Below are 10787 nucleotides of genomic sequence, written 5' to 3' on the forward strand. Positions count from 1 at the left end.
GAGCGGGACAGCATACCGGGTGGCGTGCGAGTTTTGTTATACTGGGTTCGGGAGCTAGCTGCTAGCTAACCTGCAAGTCCTGCGAAAGTTGATGCAGGACAAGAATGATGAACATCCCAGCTATCGACCACAACTGAACTTGGAGTAAGTAGCGGGACATTTATCTCTCCTGACGCTGTGATATGATCTTCCAGAAATGTTGACTACCTTTCTTCGTCAGGCAAGATTAACTGAATTAGCTAGTGCTAGCAAAGTTGTAGGGGCACCCCCTGCTAAAGCCAGGCATAACGTCACGACTTCAGCTAGCTAGCTGCAGTTTATCAACACAACGATGTTATAGTCTGTCATATAACTAATTGCTATGTACACATACGAAGCGATTATTGACAATTAAAACATTTCTGGATATTCCTTGAGTTGTTGAAGTGTAGGTCAAGAGACAGTGTCATGTGTCATTATTTTGGACGTTCGCCTGTACAAATTGTGGACGTACTTCCTAGTTAGCTAGCTAGCTACTAGCTGACTAGAATGAGCCAGTTAGCCAACAATTCTTTAAGTGGCTAGCTAGCTGTTGTAATTGAAACAACAGTAAAGATGAGACTCGTTAACGCTCGTTATTACCCTTGGTGTCATCTTAAAACAAATTGTAATAGGTTGTCGACATTTTGTTGTAGTTGGCATACAGATGGGATACGGAGTCCATAGGTCAGAGATAGCGCCCGGCCCAGTGTACACCCGTGCGTGCCCTGCAGTGAACGTACAGGTTGTGCTATGGACTGAACTGAATGTCGTATGATGTCAGAGCGTTTATGCAATACAGGCTCGATCTATCTCTCTGTCTCTTACTCTCTCTCTCCCCCCATATCTGTCCCTCTTCCTCCCCCTCCAGGCCTCAGATGGACTCATCCCAGATGAGAGAGGACGTAAGCGGTGCAGAGGGAACAGGGGTCTTTACCGACCCCGTGGCTCCCTCCCCCCTCCCCCTCGCCTCCCCCCACCTGGCCCTCTCAGAGCGCGAGTTGTCGTGCCACTGTTGCTATGACATCCTGGTGAACCCCACCACGCTGACGTGTGGGCACAGCTTCTGCCGCCACTGCCTGGCGCTGTGGTGGGACTCCTCCCACAAGACAGAGTGCCCCGAGTGCAGAGAGAAGTGGGAGGGCTTCCCCAAAATCAACATCCTGTTGAGGTAGGTCAACTTCCTGCTGCTGGGTTGGGTCGTGCTTGTGTAGCCGGTGTGTGTGGTGAAACTCACTCCTCAAGTATGTAAAAGGCCACCCGCGCCAACGAATTGCTAGATTTTCGTTGGTGGTGATGGTGGCGCTTGGGAAGTCAGAGGTGGTGAGTTTGACTCCCTGTGGGAGCGGACGGATGCCCGTATACCTCTGACGGAACTTGCAAGACCACGTCTGTTACACTTGCTCACGGAGGACTCCTCTCCTGCTAGCTGGGGGCGTGGTTACTTGGCGTCTGAGGCTCATTAATACAGACCCGTTCCTTGACTGACCGTTGAAACACTGTCCGAGCTTTGCTCTTCTGATCATTGACCTGATGAAATGAATGAAATTTAATACTGCATAGTACCAGTACACACTACACATAACACCCCTACACATACTACACACCCTACATACACACTACACATACCACCCCTACACATACTACACACCCTACATACACCCCTACTTCCCCTCCTCACCTTCTTGTCGTCTGTCAGGGACGCGGCTGACAAGCTGTTCTCAGAGGTGGTGGAGAGGAGACGAGCAGAGATACAGAACAACCCCAAGATCTCCCAGAGCCTCCTGGCCTTCCAGAGGTAAACACACACACACGTAGGGTATGCAGGTATGGAGAGGAGCAGGTGTATACGTATATGTGGTGTATATGTGCAGGTGTATCTGTATATGGTGTGTATGTGTTCTTGTGCAGGTATGGAGAGGAGCAGGCCTCCAGAAGCGTCCCCAGGAGCAGCCAGCCCAGAGGAGCCGGGGGGTTCTTCTCTGGAGTCCTCACTGCACTCTCATGTGTGGCTGTAAGTGTGTGTGTGTGTGTGTGTGTGTGTGTGTGTGTGTGTGTGTGTGTGTGTGTGTGTGTGTGTGTGTGTGTGTGTGTGTGTGTGTGTGTGTGTGTGTGAGTCAACGGTTCTGTTTGTATTGTCCATGTGGCAGAGGGGAGCAACGTCTGTGTGTGTGTTTCACTGTGTCAACCAAGGTCTGGATCTGTGTTACACCTTGTGTGTGGTGTGTGTGTGGGGGGGTTCAAATTACTTTATTTTAGTAACCGAAATAACAGTTAAATAGATTTTGCCAACATTTTTTCAAATTATTTTATAATAGTTCATGTATTGCTAACTCACTCCACAAATTAATCCTAACCTTAGTGTTCATGTTTGTGTGTGTGTGTCCAGGTGCTGTTGCTGGGCTACCACTGGAGCAGTGGGGAGGGGGAAGGGGAGGAGCTGGTTGCTAAGGCCATCTCTAGGTGGAGCCCAGAGGAGGTGCAGGAGTGGATGCAGCACCTGGGGCCCTGGGCCCAGCTCTACACACACCGCTTCCTGGAGGCTGACGTCAACGGGAGGTACACACACACATCAAATCATGTGGTGTTGTTGTGGTCATGTAGCGGTGTCTGTTTGCAGGTTGTTGTGGAGATCTTGTGGTCATGTAGCGATGTCTGTTTGCAGGTGCAGGTTGTTGTGGAGATCTTGTGGTCATGTAGCGATGTCTGTTTGCAGGTTGTTGTGGTGGTGTTGTGGGCATGTAGCGATGTCTGTGTGCAGGTTGTTGTGGTGATGTTGTGGTCATGTAGGGATGTCTGTGTGTAGGTTGTTGTGGTGGTGTTGTGGTCATGTAGCGATGTCTGTGTGCAGGTTGTTGTGGAGATCTTGTGGTCATGTAGCGATGTCTGTGTGCAGGTTGTTGTACTGGTGATTTTGTGGTCATGTAGTGATGTCTGTGTGTAGGTTGTTGTTGTGGTGGTGTTGTGGTCATGTAGTGATGTCTGTGCAGGTTGTTGTGGTGGTGATGTGGTGATGTTGTGGTCATGTAGCGATGTCTGTGTGCAGGTTGTTGTAGTGGTGATTTTGTGGTCATGTAGTGATGTCTGTGTGTAGGTTGTTGTTGTGGTGGTGTTGTGGTCATGTAGTGATGTCTGTGCAGGTTGTTGTGGTGGTGTTGTGGTCATGTACTGATGTCTGTGTGCAGGTTGTTGTGGTCATGTAGTGATGTCTGTGTGCAGGTTGTTGCTGATGCTGGGTGACGAGGAGCTGGCCCTGCCCCCCTACAGCATAGAGAACCAGGCCCACAGGGGGGCCATACTGGCGGAGCTGGAGAGGGTCAGGGCCCTGGGGGGAAAACCTCCACAGAACCTCTGGGAGTACAAGGTGAGGGGGGAGGGGCTTACAAGGTGAGGGGGGAAGGGCTTCTCCTGGAGTTATCTCCTGTTATCTCTGATCTCTCAGTTATCTCTGACCTCCTCGGGGTTCGCCTCATCACTCCCTTCCAAACTGTCCCTCTTTTCCCACCTATGATTTACCTCATCCACCAGCTCACAAGTCAGAGGTACACACAGAATTAAAACTGTGTGTGTGCGCGTGTGTGTGTGTGTGCGCACTGTGTGTGTGCAGGCGGTGAATGCAGGTAAATCTTTGTTCCTGCTGTACGCTCTGAAGAGCTCTCCCCGCCTCACCCTCCTCTACCTCTACCTGTTTGACTACCTGGACTCCTTCCTGCCCTTCCTGCACACCTGCTGCCCCACCCTCTCACACAACAGCCAGCCAATGGACGACAGCCTCAACAAACAGGTACCAGTCAGCTCTTTGCACTGTGCCTGGCAGGTTACTTTGAGATGTCTGGTAAACACAGACCGTTCCTTGACTATGACCACTGAATTACTGTTAGAACTCTACACTTCTGATCCTCAATCTGCTGCTGTGCTTTCTATGTGCACTATTGGCTTGTCTCTCTTTAAAGCGACTGCTAAATTAATTAAATTGAAATGTGACGTGGATTCCAATGGGATCTAACCCCTTTCCTGCTTCAAAGGCACAACCTAGCTGGAGCCAGTGGGCGGAGTTTCTGGTGAAGTACTTCCTGCTTCCGTACCAGCTGATTGCTGAGTTTGCGTGGGATTGGCTTTCAGTGCACTACTGGACGTCCCGCTTCATCATTGTGAACGCCATGCTGCTGTCTGTCCTGGAAGGATGCTCCCTGTACCGTGTGTGGACCCGCGCACTGATCAGGTACACACACACACACACACACACACAGAAACACAGAGGCCCCCAGTGTCTGAGCGGTGCTGTGTTCCTCCAGGGGCCTTCCAAGGTGCATGTGGGCTCACCTTTGGAGGACGCTGTCCCAGGGCCTGGCCTTCGCCCTGCTGTGGCCCGCCACGCCGCGCTTCATCTGCAACTGCATGTTCTACTGGGGCCTCTACTTCAACGTCATCATCAACATAGACCTGGTGGCTCAGCAGCTACTGCACCCGGACACACACGCCATCTGACACACACTAACACACACACACACACAAACACACACATGCCATCTGACTCACACACACACACACACCATCTGACACACACATGTTGTCTGAGACACACACACACACAGACCATCTAGTGCAGCCTGGCCCAGGCTGGGACTGAAACTCCAGTCGGTATGACGATGATGGAGTCGGCAGCAACGACAGCTGGACGCTCTGCGGGACGCTCTGTGGGGTCTGATGTCAGAACTGTCCAGACTCTCTGGAGAGAAGTATGTCTGCGAGGTCAGACTGAGACCTCTGTTGTCTTCAAACAGGCTGTGAGGAGCGAGGATCATCTGTAGAGCTAATCTCTTTCTACCTCTGTCACACACTCTCACTTTCACATTTACTCTCTATCTCTCTGTACCTCACTCACACTCTCCCAATCTCTCTTTCTGTCACTACCTCTCTCCCAATCTTTTATTGATGTGGTGAATGTGTGAATAAGGAAGCGACAGGGCAGGGTGTGTCGCTAGAGGCGGTTGCCTCTAGGGTGTGTTGGTTGCAATCTTTGCTCTTGGGTTAAGGACAAATTTATTTTCTGCAACCAACCAGGAGCAGTGGCATCTGTTTCACTTCCTGTTGACTTCCTGTTGTGCCAAGCAAAGCCTTTCTATTGGCTCAAACCACTTCTTCTTCTCATCCTCATATCTGTCTTCTTCTGTCCTTCTAGTCCTCATATTTCTGTCTTTTGTTTTAACCGTTCCATGAGATTCTCCCAGTGCATCTTAAAGGGTGTTTTTCTCTTAAATAAAAGGCCAGGTAAAGAGGAATACTCTGGAAGGAAGATCTGGATCTTTAAGTTTTCAGTTTAAGGTTAAATAATTTGTCTCGCTTGTCCATTTGTTTACCATGGAAGGGATGCTGGTGCACTTGGCCCAGGGGATTGTGCTCACCTGGGTTAGGACTGCTCCTCTGTACAACATGGTATAGGGCTAGTGTGCTTGTTTGTAACTAATGTTCCTGGCCATATTCTTTTTTTAATCGTTAAAGAAAATCTTCTGTCAGTGTGCAATATACTGGTCAAATTGTTGGGTTGTAGTTGTGTGTTAATATGATTAATATTTGATTAAATTAAATCTTTATTTTTTACATTTTGATTAAATGTTGCACTTGAAAGGAATTCTAGAACTTTCTGCGCTGGTATTCTGTTCTCTAAGATGAAAACATGCCAATAAAGTTTTTATTTAAGATTATAATCCCTCAGTTATTTATTATTGGTTGTTACATATGTAACAAGCACAACAATCGCTCTTGTGTCTGAACCAAATCTATACACAGCTAGGTGAATTACCCAAGTTACTCAAAACATTAGGGAATATATATGCCTCTATTTTCCTTATTTTGTGAAGCTGGGGTGAGGGTATGGACATCAGTTCGGGTTTTATTTTATTGGCCTGCCGCCTACTGTCTTTTGTTGACTTTTGGGTTTAATACATGGGCGTATCTAGCCCTATTTGGGGGGGGGGGGGGGGGGGGGGGGGGGGGGGGGGGCTGGAGCCCCCCAAAACTTTTGTTAGCCCCCACCCCCCAAACATTTTAATAAAAATATTTTAAATCTAAATTTGTTAATTTCTTTTCCTAAAACCCACTAGAGGAAACTATTTAAAAGGATATTTTCAAAATGTTATTCTGGGGGAACACCCCCCTCAGACCCCCCTAGTTTTGCTGGGTCACAAGAAAAATAATATGTTTTATCTAGGGGCTTAGCCCCCCCAAAAGTAGGAACCTAGATTCGCCCCTGGTTTAATAGTGTAGGCGGCCGGCCTCACTCCCGAACTGTAGAAGCCTAGCGGTTAACATGAACGTTGGTTGCAATCTTTAATTAAACGCTAAAGATAAGCATCAATGGGAATGACTCTGTTTTAAATGACAGTTTAAAACTGTGTCAAACTTTAGCACGCCAGAAATTCTGTGGTAAATTGTTGCTCCCCCGTCAGGTCAGTGTTAAAGGAACGTTTGGTTAAGCAACAAAACAGGCTAGGCCTACGGTTAGTTTTGCAGCATAAGTTGCCGTATTAACTGAGCTTGAACAATGTTCAACTGGCTTTTACGGAGCCGAACCAATTTGAAATGAGTCAGACAAACGTAGCCTACATAAACCTGGCTTATTTGGTTCAAATAGCTTTATGGAACAGGCCTCAGGTAAACTAGGAAAATACATCAGAGTTGTCCTATAATAACAATGCCTGGTAAACTGTACACTGCCTCAGCCTCCAGTGTGGTGGAAAACTATTTAAACTGTCCGATAGCAGACAAATCACATTGATGGGTGTGAGTGATCTATCACTTGCTATAAATAATGCCAAAATGCATCATTATACTTCTTTAAATATGTAATATTGGGTTCAATACAAGAGGATATCAAATGTAAATAGGGGGGAACTATAATCACTGGTAAATCTTGATGTTGTTTACATCCGGCATTAATTGGGCTACGTACCGGAAACGGAAAAAATAGCTTGGACTAGCTAGTTGAGTTGTTAGTAGAGTAGAGTTAGTTAGTTAGGAAGCTTAAGGGCCATATCCGTTGAGCAAAGTTCGAAAATGTCCAAATGTATATGTGAGACACTATCAATATAGCGGTGGAGATTATCGGTGAAGTTGAAATAACGGTTCTTGTGTAGGCTACAAAGAAGAAATCTAATTCCACGGAGGAGAGGGTACGGCTACTACGGTTGTTATACTCAACTCGAGATCAAGCTACACCGAACAGGTTTGATATCGAGATATATTTGTCTCCATATTATTATGTGCAACAATCTGTGTGTAAATGTATAATCTGTAAATCGAAAAATACTCAATACGAAAAAAAACATTTAACTCACAAAAACATTAGCAAATATTAAACGGATGTGCGAATGTAGCCTACAAACACAAAAAAATATGGCCATATGAGAGAGACGTTTAAAATTGTCGCCATCAAAAATGACATTCATATGATGTAAGGTCTAGTTACCCGCGTGACACACACAGTAGTTATGGCTACTTTTTACTTGTCAGAGTACTAAGTTAAAGCCCACACTTCTTTACTTTAATTTGAGTGTAGTCAATGTAGTCAGTACCTCTATCTACGTAGACCTACATTTCAGATGTCATGAGACATAAAAGGCATCTAACTGTTGTCTTGCCTTTTCTGTCCCCAGAAGTGCAGCAGCTCTCTCTCTCGGAGCCCCCACAGATTAAAGAGGAACAGGAGCTGTGGACCAGTCAGGAGGAGATCTGCTCCAAGGACTGCAGTCTGAAACTGCAGATTCTCTAGATTTACCAAAGGAGTTTTATGGTTTTAGCGTCAACATGTCTAAATTAAACATGATCAGAATTTTTTTACGTGAGAGACTAACAATGGCGGCGTTGGAGATTTTCGAGGTCGTTGAAGTAATGTTTGCTGAGTGCCAAGACGAAATCTCTCGTTCCAAGGAGGAGAATGCGCGGCTACAACGGCTGTTGGATGTTGTCAGTCAACCTAATATCACGTTACACAGAACAGGTTTGATATTCAGACATTCATGTTATCATCTTCTGTGTGTAGAATTGTTGTCATGTAAGAAGAGGGTAGCTAAATTAGAAAGGTTGGTTCATGCTGCTGGGCACTCATGCTGAGTTAGCAATACATGAACTATATTCAGGACCAACTTTCTTCTGGACAGGGATGTTTAGATTTACATTAATGCATTTAGCAGACGCTTTTATCCAAAGCGACTTCCAAGGGAGAGCTTTTCAAAAGAGCATAGGTCACTGATCATAACAACGAGGTAGTCCTAAACATTGCGAGCAGCCAAAACATGATGGATACATTGTGAAAAACCAAATAAGTGCCAAAGGGAAGAACCATAAGAGCATGTTGTTAACATGAACCGCTATAAGTGCAAGAGTGTACCTGTAGAAGAACAATCAACAGTAAAATATTTCACAGCAAGTACAAAAGTTTAAATCTGTTAAAACTAACCAACAAGAGCAACAAGTCTCTCAATAATAGTAATTGTGATCCTGGAGGAAACTAACATCAGGTCCACCCAAGCAGTCCTAAGTGCCCCTGTACTCAGATCCAATCATAGTCTTCTTGAGGCAGATTCCCTCCATGTGTAATATAAGGTCCACTTTACACCTATACCCTGCAAAGAGCACCTTAATGTATACAGACAGTTTGGTTTCAATTTGTATGTTTTTAGCTGACAACGATGTTAAAATACAGAATGATGACAAGTAGGTAAACTTATGTTTTCTTCTGTCCCTAGATATGCAGCAGTTCTCTCTCCCGGAGCCCCCACAGATTAAAGAGGAACAGGAGCTGTGGACCAGTCAGGAGGAAGAGCAGCTCCAAGGATTGCAGTCTGAAACTACAAACTCCATCTTTACTTCTCTCTGTGTGAAACATGATTCTGTTCAGGAGAGTTCCTCTGAACGTTCACATATAAACCAGACTTTTAAAGTAGAGGACAGAGAAGGAGACTTTCTACCCACCAACACAACTGAGGAGCAAATCAAAGCAGAGCCTCAGGTACAAGACTATGCAGCACCAGAACCAGGCAGTGACTCTCAGCCTGTCTCTGTTGTAGCACCAGACTGTCCTGCAGCTCAGAGTTTGGAGGAGGAACATGGAGGAGTGCTGCTTCTACAGAACAGAACACAGAACAATGAGGCTCTTCCAGGGGACAATAGACCACAGGGAAGTCACAGAGTAAAAACAAGACATCAGTGTCAACAATGTAACAAAACGTTTAGTCTGAAATCCAGTTTGGTTCGTCATATGAGGATGCACACACGAGATATACCCTATCAATATCAACATGGCAGCAAACAGTTTGCTCATAAGTTATGTCTGGTTGACCACGTGAAGACACACACAGGAGAGAAATCATATCAGTGTCAGGAATGTCGCAAAAGATTTAGCTTGAAGAGTCAATTGGTTGTGCACATGAGGACACACACCGGAGAGAAACCATTTCAGTGTCAGGAATGTAACAAAAGATTTAGCATGAAATGTACTTTGGTTCGTCATATGAGGATGCACACAGGAAAAAAACCCAATCAATGTCAACAATGTAGCCAACAGTTTGCTAGTAATTTTTGTCTGGTTGACCATATGAGGATACACACAGGAGAGAAGCCATTACACTGTCAGGAATGTTTCAAAATATTTAACTTTAAGAGTCATTTGATTATGCACATGAGGACACACACAGGAGAGAAACCTTATCAGTGTCAGGAATGTAACAAAAGATTTAGCGTGAAATGTACCTTGGTTCGTCACATGAAGACACACACAGGAGAGAAACCATATCAGTGTCAGGAATGTAAAAAATGTTTTAGCCAAAAGTCTAGTCTAGTTACACATATGATGACCCACAGGATGTAAACCTTAGCAGTGTCAGGAATGTAACTAACCTTTCAGTCACAAGTCTCATTTGTTTCAACATGTTCATTCTTGTTTGAGATATCTTGTAATATTGGGTGTGCCTGCCTTTGGCAAGGCGCCACTAGGGATGGCAATCATTCTAGTTTTAATAGTATTACTATGTTACTGATACTGCTTGTCATCCAATACTTGTACAAGTATTGATAATTAATTCATTATAAACTTTTGTATTGTCAGGTAAGACCATTCAAGTATAATAATATGCTGAACACATGCTGTGCCCAGTAAGTAAATGTACTATGGATACTATCTGTGTATGTGTGCCCCAGGGTATAGAAGCCACTCTGTAACCTACACACTGCATTCATTCGACCACCAAATGGTGTTGATGGTTTATTAAGTCCCGGGCTGGCTACTAATAAATCTGGTCAACTTTTCTCTGACTTTGTTCATTGATTCTCGGCCATTTGATTTTTTATTTTGACCTCCTTGTTTTCTGTGACGGTACCCTGCACAGGAGGACAGCTGTAACATCCTCAAAGGCTCATGGGTAATCAACTGTTACATCCTCAAGGGCTCATGGGTAATCAACTGTTACATCCTCAAAGGCTCATGGGTAATCAACTGTTACATCCTCAAGGGCTCATGGGTAATCAACTGTTACATCCTCAAAGGCTCATGGGTAATCAATTGTTACATCCTCAAGGGCTCATGGGTAATCAACGGTAACATCCTCAAGGGCTCCTGGGTAATCAACATAGACTTATATATTAATAGACACAGTTAGATTTTTCTTCTTAGATGGCGTCCCCATTGATTTCGATGAAAAGTGCTCAGTGGCGCAGTGAGGCAAGCGAGAGCGCGAACTCAAGATCTTACTGGCATCACATAGGAGACCGTA

At 45.3% G+C, this 10787-nt stretch overlaps 2 protein-coding genes across 4 annotated transcripts; both read left to right on the forward strand.

Moving 5' to 3' along the window:
* Nucleotides 1–13: 13 nt before the first annotated feature.
* LOC124483408 (bifunctional apoptosis regulator-like) lies at nucleotides 14–5723 on the forward strand. Of its 3 annotated transcripts, XM_047043853.1 has the most exons (10): nucleotides 57–144; nucleotides 675–763; nucleotides 890–1189; nucleotides 1718–1816; nucleotides 1930–2032; nucleotides 2408–2577; nucleotides 3238–3382; nucleotides 3626–3802; nucleotides 4044–4240; nucleotides 4314–5723. In XM_047043853.1, exons 3-10 carry the CDS (start codon nucleotides 897–899, stop codon nucleotides 4504–4506), a joined length of 1377 nt encoding a protein of 458 aa, XP_046899809.1. In that variant the 5' UTR covers nucleotides 57–144; nucleotides 675–763; nucleotides 890–896; the 3' UTR covers nucleotides 4507–5723. The 3 variants fall into 3 exon arrangements, with proteins under 3 accessions (XP_046899810.1, XP_046899808.1, XP_046899809.1); XM_047043852.1 differs by lacking the exon at nucleotides 675–763 and having other exon boundaries at nucleotides 17–144; XM_047043854.1 differs by lacking the exons at nucleotides 675–763; nucleotides 3626–3802 and having other exon boundaries at nucleotides 14–144.
* A 1975-nt stretch (nucleotides 5724–7698) lies between these two features.
* LOC124483413 (zinc finger protein 391-like) lies at nucleotides 7699–10334 on the forward strand. The gene is made up of 2 exons (XM_047043859.1): nucleotides 7699–8017; nucleotides 8766–10334. Exons 1-2 carry the CDS (start codon nucleotides 7825–7827, stop codon nucleotides 9884–9886), a joined length of 1314 nt encoding a protein of 437 aa, XP_046899815.1. The 5' UTR covers nucleotides 7699–7824; the 3' UTR covers nucleotides 9887–10334.
* Nucleotides 10335–10787: the final 453 nt, after the last annotated feature.

Source organism: Hypomesus transpacificus, chromosome 21 (assembly GCF_021917145.1).
Source record: "Hypomesus transpacificus isolate Combined female chromosome 21, fHypTra1, whole genome shotgun sequence".
Classification (NCBI taxonomy): domain Eukaryota; kingdom Metazoa; phylum Chordata; class Actinopteri; order Osmeriformes; family Osmeridae; genus Hypomesus; species Hypomesus transpacificus.